At 34.0% G+C, this 13184-nt stretch overlaps 1 protein-coding gene across 3 annotated transcripts in view; it reads left to right on the forward strand.

The window, feature by feature from the left end:
- Positions 1-13184, forward strand: part of RPAP2 (RNA polymerase II associated protein 2) — an 85580-nt gene that overhangs the window by 32468 nt on the left and 39928 nt on the right. For all 3 annotated transcript variants that reach the window (XM_024743573.1, XM_024743572.1, XM_024743574.1), the window contains 2 exons: positions 2336-2418; positions 5029-5109. In XM_024743573.1, the coding sequence (XP_024599341.1) occupies positions 2336-2418; positions 5029-5109 (164 nt within the window). The remainder of the gene's footprint in view (positions 1-2335; positions 2419-5028; positions 5110-13184) is intronic.

A 13184-nucleotide genomic window follows, 5' to 3' on the forward strand; every position in this document is an offset into this window, starting at 1 on the left:
GTTGATAATCTTTGTCCGTTACGTAGAGAATTTAGTCCATTTACATTTAGTGTCACAATTGATATATTTGGGTTTAAATCTAGCATCTCACTTGTTGCTTTCTGCATGTCCCACCTGTTCTGTGTTCTTCTCTCCTTTCTTGCTTTCTTTGGATCAGATATCATTATTCCATTTTTTGCCCTCTGTTAGCTAGTTTTTATACATTCTTTTACTGATCATTAATTGGTTTCCCTAAAGATTAAAAACTGAATCTGTGTCTTATTAAAATCTAATATAAGTTAATACTTTTATTGCTTCCTGGACAATTAGTACCTTAGAAACTTTAATTCCATTTACCCCATCTTGACTTAACGTGCTCTGTTGTTGTGTACTTTTATTGTCTCTGTATTTTTAAATCCTACAAGATTGTTTATAGTCGGTATTAAGTTGGATTTATCCAATTAATTACTCTTTTACTGTTCTTCATTCCTTCCTGCATCTCCATTCCTTCATCTGGGATCGTTTGCCTTGGGCCTGAAGAATATCCTTTTTTTCCATTAGTGTCAGTTTGCTAATGATGAATCTTCTCAGTTTTGTCAGGACATTCTTTATTTTACTTTCACTTTTGAAAGATGTTTTCCTGGACACTGAATTCTAAATTAATTCTAAATTAGTAGTTATTTTCTTGCAGCCCATTGAAAATACATATTCATTGTTTTTTGGCTTCCATTTATTTCTCTTATTTGAAAATACTGTTTCTTCCTTTAGCTACTTTTAAGATTTTTTTTTTTTTGTCTTTGGTTACCGTCAATTTTAGAATGCTTTGTGTGTGATTATATTTGTATTTATTCTTTTGGCTATTGTATACTTAAATCTGTGACTTGATTTCTTTTATCAGTTTTGGAATATTCTCAGTTATTATCTCTTCAGGTATTGCTTCTGTCCCATTCTCCCTTTCCTCTCTACCTGGTACTCCAATTGCAGATATGTTAGTCTTTTTCACTGTATCTTCTGTTTTTTATATTCTCTTGTGCTTTGCATTACCCCAAGCCGGGGGGTGGGAGGAGAGGGGTGTGTGTCTGTGCTTCATTCTGGATATCTTCCAAATCAGTATTCTCTCTTCAGTCTTTTCTACTATGTTATTAAATCTATCCATTGAGTTCTTTTAAATACTCTGTTTTTTCAGTTACTAGGAGTTTTGTTTGGTTTTTTTATATAGCTTCCAGTTCTCTGCTAAAATTTTCCATCTTGTTATTTTTCTTTGAATATATTCAGCATAGTTATTCTAAATAAGGTTGATAACTTCATTACATGGATTTCCTAGGGGTTGATTTCTATGAGCTAATGTTTCAGATTTTGATCATATTGTCTTGTTTTCTTATTGTTTTATTATGTGGCAAACATTGCATAATAAAAATTAGAGATAGCTTGAAACCCAGGCTGATGTTATCTTCCTCTAGAACAGATTTGTGTTTGCTTCTGGCAGATGATTTGCTGGTCTAGTTCCCTGACTAGGTTTTGAACCCAGGCCCCCTTCATTGGGAGTGCAGAGTCTTACCCACTGAATCACCAGGGAAGTCCCACCAAATCACCAGGGAAGTCCCACCAAATCACTTTAATCCAATCAGTGATTAAGATGATTTGAAGTTGGGCTTCAGTCCCTGCAAGAGCCAGTCCATTTCCTCTTCATTCTTACTCCTGGAGTATGGTCCTTCTAAGTCCTGGTCTCAAGTTTGGGGTAGGTTGACAGTACCTCTTCCTTCTTGGCATGCCCTGAACTCTGATGCTCAGGTTCTCATTATCTAAATTGCCTCTTCTGGAATTAGTCAGTGCCTTCTCTGGAATTACTTTCTCCAGAATCTCAGACCATAATTCTTTACTACCTTATTAGCTCTCTGATGCTTTCAAACAATCGTGGGTTTTTTCCCAGTTTTTTCAGTTTTTCAGCAGAAGAAGTGGTTTGAATTATCTTGTCTGCCGTTTCTAGAAGTGGAATTTCCCATAATACATTTATAGCATTTGATAATTTTAGTCCTTTAATCTCCTATATTTATATAGTATTTAGCATTTTACGAAGTCTTTTTATATACATTTTCTCATTTAATAAAGAAGGTATTAGTATCCCTATTATACAGATGAGAAAATGCTCTCAAAAGAGGGCAGATGGCTCAAGCAAGTTCATACTAGCCTACTGACTGAGCTGACACTCAAATTTAAATATTCTAATTCTGAAGTCTAATTTTTATTCTACCATACCACAGGTATAAACTTTTTGTGTTTTAATGCTTGTTGTTCTTATCAAAGAAAGAATGTAAATTTATGATTTTATTTTGCTTTGTTTGAAAATGTGATTCAGCATGATCCCACCTTTCCACTGATAGATTCAAGTTCTCAGAACCAGATTAGAAAACGCATCGTACTTGAAAAATTGAGTAAAATGTAAGTATGTAATTATCATTCCATGTTTATAATATTTAAATTAATTTGGTATGTGTGGGTTCATAACTTATTGGTGTAATCCTTGAATTTTGAACAGAAGAATAATGTGTAAAGTTTACGTGGATTTTGTCACCTGAGAAATTTAGATTTTTAAGATGTCCTACCAAAGAATATTGAAATTGTTTTGTGTAGAAGACATAGAGACACATAATAAAGAGGAAGGTTGATATTATGGGAGTAGAAAATCAAACTGCCTCACTCCCACTTAATAATCCAGTGAAGTCAGGAAAAAAATATCAGAGCTAGACCCATTTAAATACTGATTTGTGGTAAATGTGTCACATCAGTTTCACGTGTAAATAAGATTTTATAAAGGTTTAACGGTTTATTGACTTATTCTATATACATATTCATAGAACCGTTTCACACTCAACAACTTGAATTTTGCAATTTAGTTTTAAGCTTCCTGTAGTGGAAGTTGTTGTTCTTGTAATTAGCCCAGTCATAAATGACATTTGAAAATTGCAGTCTTGGTTTCTCTTTCAAAAGGAGCTTGAAAATCTTTTTTTCAGAGGTGTGACGGCATTTGTGTCAGCATTTTTTTTCTTCAGCAGAAAAGACAGAAAGGTGTTTTCAGTCAGTATTTAAGGTGCTGTGCACGTGCAGAAGTCTTAATTTTGTAGTAGTTCAAAAATAAGAAAAGCCTATTTTCTAGAAGCCATAGTACTTTGAACAGCTTAGTTCTCTAAATTTTACATGTTAAATAAGTGTTTAAATTAATATTTATTGAATGCCTGTTATGTGTTAGACTCTTCATATATAATAAATCTGTTTTGTCTTTTACCTGCTCTTCATACTTGTACATTTGTTTCTGTTAAATATTAGTTTAGACAACAGTGTAAGTCACCATCTGTCTGATTCATAGGATAAGAAGATATCAGTCCTTGATTTTAGTTACAAAGGTTTTGAAAGTTGGGATAGATTAACTATACTAGCATGTAATTTAGTAGGTAGGGATTTATGTGAAAATAGTTTTCTAGACTTTTTATCTAATGAAAGTACCCAGTTTTAAATTTAAGACCACATAGGCATGTCATTGAACGAATTCTGTTCCTTATGGGTTTGGGCTACAACAGAAGATACCAAAAGGAACCCTGCTAGAAGACGAAGTTATCGATATTAGGGCAGGAACTAAATTTGAGAAGTGGTGGGATAATTTAAGAAGAAGCACAAAGAACACTGAAAACAAAATAATTATAGTGACATAGGGATTTTTTTGGTTGGTTGTTTACGAAAGCAGTTGAGTTTTTTCTCATTGTAAAAGTAGCACCAACTGTACAAAAAACTTTTAGAGAATCAAAGAACATGAAATATGCACTGAGTATTAGATGATATTAAGGAATTGTTAATTTGGTTAGGTGTGATGGTTTTATTATTATATATGAAAATGCACTTGTATTTAGAGATAAATGAGGAATAATTTAGGGGTCAAATGACATGATGTCAGGGATTTACTTTAAGATACTGCAAAAAAAAAAGGAAAAATGAAGCAAATGTAACAAAATATAGGGAGATTGAATCTGGGAATAAAAATATGGGGTTATTGTTACTGTCTCTATTTTGAAACGTGTTTTAAAATAAGTTTTTTTAAAAAGTAATACATGCTTATTCCAGAAGATTTAGGCTGTAGAAAGTGATATAAATAAGGAAGCAAAAATCACCTGTAATCCCACCACTCAACAGTAACTATTAATATTTTGATGTTTATCCCTGACATATATGTGGTATAGCTGGTGTGTGTATATTCATTCCCTTTGGTTCCCTCTGGTATAGTCTAAACCTAGAGAGAATGACATATGTTTGATATATACTATGTGTGATATGCAATTGCATTATAACATGTATGTTTTTATGAAAATGGAATAATACTACATATGCATTTTTCACTTAACATTTATCATGAATATCTTTCCACATTAAAAAATATAGATTTATATTATTATTTTAAAGATTTTATTATTTGGTTATATCATAATTTATTTAACCACCTATTGATGGACATTTGTTACCATTTTTTCACTACTAAAAATATTTCTCCAATAACCATCTTTTTTATGTTTGATTATTTCTTTAGGATAAATTTTTTCATAGTAAAACTATTGGGTCAAAGAGTGTCCACATTTAAAATATTAGTATATATTGTCAAATTGCTCTCTAGAAATGTACTAATGTTTACTCTTACCATAAGGGTGTAATAAGAAATATGCCACACTCCCATATTGGACCATTTGGAGGGCAGTTCTTCTGGCCTGTGTTCTTTCCATTTATTTAATATTTGAAAATAAAAAGTTAAGAAATACTAGAGACAAGAATATAGATGGCAGCCAAAATGATATTTTTGCATTTCAGTGCCTCATTCTGTAGCATAGGCTACAAAATAAGAGTGTGGAGTTATTTTGAAATATTTCTTTATGACTTCTTACCAGTTACAACCTTGCTTAATTGTCTCCACTTCAATGTTTCCCTATGGAAAATCCAGACTTAGGCAAGACCCCCAGAAATGTATCTATATAATTATATTTTAAAGGAAATGTAATTTTTTATTTTCAGATTGCCTGGACTTATGGGGCCTCTTCAGATTACATTAGGAGATGTTTACACACAACTTAAAAATCTTGTCCGAACTTTCAGGTTAGTGTTAATATTAGGATTTTCCTTCTCAGTTATTTTGACTTTATGTAATTGCCTTGCAGAATCCATAGTAGACTAAGGCATGAAGGAAGTAAATGAGTTACCTTCATTGTCTTAAATCTAAATACTGTTTTATTTTCTCTTCCACTAAACATTACTTATATCTTTTGTTTTCTTTTGTTTTTGTTTGTTTAATTTTTATTGTAGTTGATTTACAGTGTTAGTTTCAAGTGTACAGCAAAGTGAATCAGTTATATGTATACATATATCCACTCTTTTTTAGGTTCTTTTCCCATCCCTGTGCTGTACAGTAGGAAGGTCCTTATTAGTTATCTGTTTTATATGTAGTAGTGTGTATATGTCAATCCCAATCTCCCAATTTGTCCCTCCCCCTCCAGCTTATATCTTTTGTTAAATGCAACCCCTTATTTGCTCAAACCTTGATATGTTTAGTTTGGGATAGTTTATTTATGCTAAAATTAAGAAGGAGAATATCTGAGACACAAAGGTGGTTAGTCAGTGACATCTTGGATTTTAGTGAATTAGTAAATAAATATCAGATGACCAGCACTATGGACAATACAGAAGAAGACTAATGCCCACCCTTGAGGAAGAACTCCTGTGAGAAGACAAGGTGAGCACAGAGAGCAGTGCAAAACTGTGGATAATTTAGCTTTGAGTAGTGTGGAACAGACTTAAAGTGATCAGACAAGGACAGGAAGAATAGAGAATATCAATTACCAAGTGGAGCAGTTGGGATTTTTCTGCAACTATCAAGGTAAAAATATTCAACAGGCTAAGACGAGGTTCTCTACTAAGAAGCATAGAGATAGGCCTCTAAATACGTTATTAGTAGAGGTGTACCAAATACGCATTTTGGCCCAATGCCAGTGACCCAAAGTTAAATTAATATTTGTCTGTGGCTAAAGCCAGATAGCACCAACATAGGATGAACTTCTAGGGTAAAAGAATCATTTCATCCAAAAAATCAATTATTATTATAGTTTATTGCCAACAGTAGTAGTAAGATTTTTAAAGTTTACAATTATAATACAGGAACAGTTTCTTGGCACTGTCAGCAATTAGATTTCTCTTGCAGTCCCTGTATTGTACATAGGTAATACCAAATAGATATACACTTTCAACCAGCACATTTGAAAACATCACCAACCTTTTTGTGTGCCGCAAAGTAATTCAGGAAAATGTTTTCAAATAAATTATTATTTTAATTTATTTGAGGAGCTAGGATTCAAGGAGCTAGGATTCAAAGTTTAGGCATGTCTCAAAAATTCTTCATCTTCAGCTACTGAAAAGGATTGTTTGTAACACTTTATGTTTGAATCTTCAGCCTTCATAGACCTAAGACTATATTAAGACATTCTTGTAGAGTTGTTTACTGTGAAGTTTTACTAAACAAAATGTGTTTGGGGTACCCTAATTTTCTCTAACAGGCTTGTCTTAACATCTTAAAAATTATTTTGATTAGAGATTATATTTGAATTATTGCCCATCCTTTATTTACATAGTTTAGGTATTTTTCCATCCCATGGTATTATGAGGTAACATTGTTTTTAATTCATCATCACAAGGTGTGAAGAATTCCCTGATAGGATGTTTTCTTGAAAAATTTATGACTTAAATGGAAGTAAATAACTGAAATTTAAATACAGGTCTTAAATGTTATTTTCTTTAATGTTATGAATGGTAGTACATTATACAGTTCTGCAAAGACTGAATTATGATACATCTAATCTCTATTATTTTGTCTTACATTATTTGAATTTTTATAAACATTTTTTCCAAGATATAATGTTCTTGAGGAAGTTATCTATTTAATGTATGACATATTTGTATTAACTGTCAATCTATTTTGCTAAATAACTGAAAATTTTTACTAATTCTTTTATGCATAAAATTAAGTTTTCCTAAGCAACATTAATTACTACAGCATTTTACTCTTATATTGACTGATAAAACAAGCACATAAGAACATTTTCACTCCATTTCATCTAGAATGTTTATATTTGAAAGTGAATATTCAGGGAATAACAATAAATCTGAATGACATGATTGTGCTAATTACTGACATTGTTACACTCATTGGATGTCATGGTAACTATGCAATTACAAGATAATTGAATGCCAGAAATGATGCTCAAATTGGCCTAGGCCTTTGGAAGACTGACTAAATGCTTTGCTAAAAGGAGGGTTTGGGCCAAACACCAAGATGAAAGCTGAACTTCTTTGCATTTCTATTTAGTTAGGAAGAGAGAGACACTTGTTTTTTTAGGCCTAGGTCGTATACCTGTCACAAAACCATGCATCCAAAAGAAAACAAAAGTGTTTTTCAACTGTCTACATTCATGATAAAGTTTGAATAGATATGTACAGTGTGGATTTATTAGGAAGTAAATATCATATAAAGAAAGGTTAGCTGAGGGAAGATGAAGACCAGGTGCTACTCTGTTTCATTGATTTTTAAAAGACTTGTTACTCAATTTCTTGCAGACAGTGTTTATTTAATCACCATTCTGAGCAAACTGGTAAAGTCACAAAAGACACATTAGATGAAATATTAGAATAAAGCCTTTGATCTTGAACTACAAATATGAATTTTGTACTTCATTTTTTACCCCACTCATTTAGAATAGTGGGGTAAATGAACAAGTGATTCAACTTACTCTGCCTATATTTTCTAAAGCTGTTTTTCTACCTAATTGTATGTTTTCTTTCTTTCTTTTTTTTTAACTATTCTGAGGTTCTCAGAACTTACTGGAAACCCATTGGAAAAAAATGTTTGGCTACAACTGCAAGATTGCCACATTATTACTTTATGTGCCCTAGAAATTTAGGTATTTCAGGTTGGAAACCACTCACTGTCCAGGCTATTTGTTATTTTGGTCTTTTGAAGCAGCCCTGGTAATAATGTTTAGTCCATGTCAATACGTGTATTCAATATAGTACTTACTATCTGCCGGACTGTGCTTGGCACTTTACACGTTTAATTTCCAAAAAATAGTGGTATTGTCCTCATTTTACAGATGAGAGATGAGAGATTAAGTAATCTCAAATCACACAACTAGTAGTTAGGTTTAGACCCCAAATCTAAGTTGAGAGGATAGATCTTAAGTGGCCTCACCAAAAAGAAAGAAAGAAAGATAGAAAGAGAGACAGAGAGGGAGGGAGGGAGGAAGGAAGGAAGGAAGGAAGAAAATGGTAATTCTATGTGATGGAAATGTTATTTAACTTGATTGTGGTGGTCATTTCACATCGTATACATATATCAAAACATCAACTTGTGTACCTTAAATATATAATTACTATGTGTCAGTTATACCTCAGTAAAGCTGAAAAAAATTTTTTTATAAATTTATTTATTTATCTTTGGCTGCATTGGGTCTTCATTGCTGGGTGCAGGCTTTCTCTAGTTATGGCAAGCGGGGGCTACACTTTATTGCGGCGTGCAGGCTTCTCATTGTGGTGGCTTCTCTTGTTGCGGAGCACGGGCTGTAGGCGCATGGGCTCAGTAGTTGTGGCTCACGGGCTCTAGAGCACAGGCTCAGTAGTTATGGCACACGGGCTTAGTAGCTCCGTGGCATGCGGGATCTTCCCAGACCAGGGCTCGAACCCGTGTCCCCTGCATTGGCAGGTGGATTCTTAACCACTGCGCCACCAGGGAAGCCCCTGAAAAAATTTTTTAAAGGAATCTATTGGTTGTCTCAGTAATTATTAGTATTAAAGGTTTTTTTTAAAGTAACTTCATTTATCACCACTCTAGACCCCAAGTAAGAACTCTACTTGAGAGGATTCTATTACCTGTGCTTTCTGTGACACATAAGCTAGCCAAGACAAGAGGCACAGTGTTCTTTAGTTTAGTAAGAGGTAGCCAACAGACTGCAGAAATGAGAAGACTCAAATATCACTTTCCTTTTATATTTATAAACTGTTATTTTATCACCTTTTTCTGTCATTCTTATTTAAGTTTTTTCAAGTTACTTTCTGCATTATTTACACTAAATTAAAATAAAGCCTAGATGAAACAATATGATGTGTGGGATTTGCTTCATAATTATCCAGGTTAGGGTGATGTTGAATATGAGGTTGTATAGATGAAACATGATTGACCAGGAGTTGATAATTGTTAAAGTTGTGATGACTGTATGGGAGTTGATTTTATGTTCTATCTTTATATATGTTTGAAATTCAACAATTTCTGCAGAAATAAGCCAAAAAATTCTTCTTTGTTTTGGTGTAGGGGATGCTATATATAAAAATGTTGTTGTTAAGTTATTTTTGAAAATATTTACTCTTTAGTACCTGCAAGTCAAAGTCTATAGCTTTAATAAAAATTACTTACATTGACTTTGCTGCCTTTTAGCAAAATGTCTGTTACTTATAATACAGAAATACCTCTGGTAAGATAATGCGTTTTGGGGTCTTCACATTCTGGCAGGACAATTTTAACAGGTATGTGACCATAGGCTAGGTCTTCTAGGTGAAGTCTCTGGGAAAACGCCGTATTGATGACAGTGACTAGTGTTGGGAGATCTTTTCAATCAATACTGATGGTGGGAGAGTTGACATAAATAACCATATCTTTCTCTTTGAAATGATAACCAATAATAGGAACTTGTAGAACAGTGATTCTTAAGCCAGTTGTGCATCAGAATTACCTGGGGGAGCTTTTAACAACTGCAGATGCCTGGCTCCACCCCTAGAGATTGAGTTTCATTTGGCTGGGGTTGGGCTCAGACATTAGTGTTTTTCAGAAGCCCCCCAGGTGATCCTAATATTCAGCCAGAGTTGAGAGCCTGTTAGAAGTAAACATGAAGCAGCTTTTTCAGCTCTTTGAAGAATCTTTCCCCAGTGAATAGAGCTGTGCTTTCCACTGAATTGCATCTTAGTCATTTATCTGGAATGTTACATTGATTTACCTGTCATAGTGGTTCCATCAGAAGCTGCTTGGTAATGATTCACTGTTGTCATTGTTGAAGCAAGATATTTTTCTAAATATGATTTGAATTAAAGTTGTATTTTGACACACAAGTCCTTTTTAAATTTCATCAGTGATGACTCAGTGTATGTTTCCTAAATCTGTATTGAATTTCCAATTATATTTTGGAACTGCTTTTAAAATGTTTTCTATCAAATATTACTGTTTTAATTTTTGAATTATCACTCAGAAAATAGTTAAGTATGATAATTTAGCATCTGTGCTTGAAATTATTTTGGCTCAGCAAAAGGGGAAATATGATAGCAGGTAAAAATGTTGCTGTTCTGCCACTTAAAGTACTTTGAAGTGAAAGCAGAGTACTTTGAAGTGAAAGCAGGGACCTTGTGTTTTCCCCAATGCCTGAAATGGTAGCATAGAGCAGGCACTCACTAGATTTTTTTCTGAACAAGTAAATAAATTCATGAAATCTTAAATTTGTCTTGGCTTTGGGAGATTTGAATACAATAGAAAAGGAAATTCTATTTAACTGTTTTTGACATTTTTTTTTCTTACATGCTTACCCTTCTTTGGCCTTTTTTGGTTATGTGATAGATTCTGTTTTAGTTGCTACAGATAAAACAGTGAACAAAATTAAATTCCTTCTCTCATTAACTATTCTAATGGAGAGGATATGTAAAATTTTAAAGACAATATGTGTGTTATTATGTGGTGATATACCTTTTTCCCTTTCCCAGTTCATTCTCCTCCTTTTCTCTCCAGAAGCAGGGAAAAAGGAATGGTACTAAGGAGGAAGTTGTGATTTTTAAATAGGCTGGTCAGGGAAGACCTCATTGAGAAGGTGCCATCTGTATAAAGACCTAACAGTTGGTGAGGGAACAAGCCATGTTGCTATCTATGAAAATATATCAGACAGGGAACAACAGGTGCAAATGCCCTGAAGCAGAAGCAGGCCTGGTATGTTCACAGAATATTAAGGATGCTGGTGAGGCTGGAGAAATGAGCAGAGGCAAAGGTACAAAGAGATATGGTCAGAGAAGTAAAGGGCAGGGAATGGCTATAGTATAGTTATATAGTCCTTGGAGCCATGGTCATTCTTTGACTTTTACTCTGAGTGAGATGGAAAGCAGTTTGTGGATTCTGAATAGGGGAAGGATGTGATCTGACATATATTTTTAGCAGTATCACTCTGTCTGCTGATTTGAGAAGTATAGTAGATGGTCAGAGGCAGGAAGACCGTTTAGATGTTGTTTAGGATATTGTTTCCATAATCTAGGCAAGAAATTATGTTGACCAAGGTGAAAGTAGTGGAGGTAATAAAAAGCGATGATTTTATTTTGAAAATAGAACCATCAGGATTTGATGACTGATTTGACATGGGATATGAAGAGAGTCGAGGTTACCCACAAAATTTTTGGCTTGAGCAACTGGATTCTAGAAGGATTGGGTAGCCATTTACTGAGATGGAGATACCTGCAAGAGGACCCAGTTTGCGGGGGAAGATAAGGAAATCAATTTTGGCTATACTGAAGTTTTGAGATGCCTATTAGACATTCAAGTGGAAATGAAGGTAGATCACTAGATATAGAAGTCTGTAATTCAAGGAAGAGGTACAGGCTAGAGATAATAAATTTAAGAGTTGTGAGCACATAGTTATCTAATATTTAATACTATGAGATTGGATGACATCACCAAGGGAATGAGCACATATAGAGGAGGGCAGAGACACAAGGGCAGAGGCCCTGGGGTGATCCAAAATCTCAGAAGGGGTGATCCAAAATCTCAGAAGGAGTGCCAGTGAGAGGGGAGGGGAATCAGGCGAGGGGAAACCAAGTGTAGAAAGTGTACCAAGGAGAAGGGATTGATCAACTGTGTCAAATGCTCCTGGTATATTAAGGTGGGAACTGAGAAATGTCCATTGGATTTGGCAACATGGACGTCGTTTGTACGTTTAATCCTCACAAGAACCCTGTGAGGTAGGTAGTACTATTGTCCCCATTTTACTAAATTAAAAAAAAAAAAAGTTTTACAGCCATTGAATGTGTCCAACGTAAAACACGACTAATGACAGATCTGAATATTGAACCCATATCTGTCAGACTCTTTAACCACTATACTGTACTTGCTTTTTATATCATATAGACTTTTAACTATGGAAACATTTGTAGACATTTTAACTATGGAAAATATTCAGAGTAATGTAACAAAGATACACATCTCCACTCAGAATTAATCAAATCTATTAAGACATACCTTTTTCAATAAAATAAATAAAATGTTATAAGTTAATTCATTCATTCAGAAAAAATTAATTGAATTTCTTCTGACTCTTATTCTGGGCACTTGGAATAAATATGTGAAGAACACAAAGATTCCTGCCCTCAGCCCAGGCAAAACAGAAAATAAACAATAACCGTATGTTAGAAGGTGGTAAGTGGTACGAGGATAAAGAAAAATATATAGCAGGATAAGGAAAGTCAAGAGTTTGGGGCTGGGAGGTGGAGGGAGTTGCACTTACTAATAGTGTGGCCCAGGTAGACCCTACTGCAAAGGTGACGTAAGAAAACTTATCATTCAGGCAGATGGAATCACCAATGCAAAAGACCTAAAACATGAAGTCCTCTTTGTCCTCTTCCCCAATCCATTCTCCTTTCCTCCCAGAAGCAACCAGTACTGTGAATTTCGTGTATATCTTTCCAGTCTTTGTTTTTATACTTTTAGTACACATATTTGTGTCCATAAATATGAATATTGTCTGTTCTTGATTTTTATAAATAATGTCATACCATACTTGCTTTCATTCAAATTATGATGAGCAAAATGTGTAAGTTCATTCTTTTTAACAGCTGTTTAGTCTTCTATAAAAATGCCACGATTTATTATATTTTCTGTTATAAGCAGTGTCACATCAAACATCTTCATATACATTTCCTTATGCATAGTGAGAGAGTTTAAGGTTTATATTTAGAAGTTATTCATATGCATTTTCAGTATTATTAGATATTGCTGAATGGTTTGATTACTCACATCAACAGTGTGTTAAAAGTAGTATTTCTGGGCTTCCCTGGTGGCTCAGTGGTTGAGAGTCCGCCTGCCGATGCAGGGGACACAGGTTCGTGCCCCA

The sequence above is a fragment of the Neophocaena asiaeorientalis genome, unplaced genomic scaffold (genome assembly GCF_003031525.2).
Source record: "Neophocaena asiaeorientalis asiaeorientalis breed wild unplaced genomic scaffold, Neophocaena_asiaeorientalis_V1.1 scaffold317, whole genome shotgun sequence".
In the NCBI taxonomy this organism is placed as follows: Eukaryota; Metazoa; Chordata; class Mammalia; order Artiodactyla; family Phocoenidae; genus Neophocaena; species Neophocaena asiaeorientalis.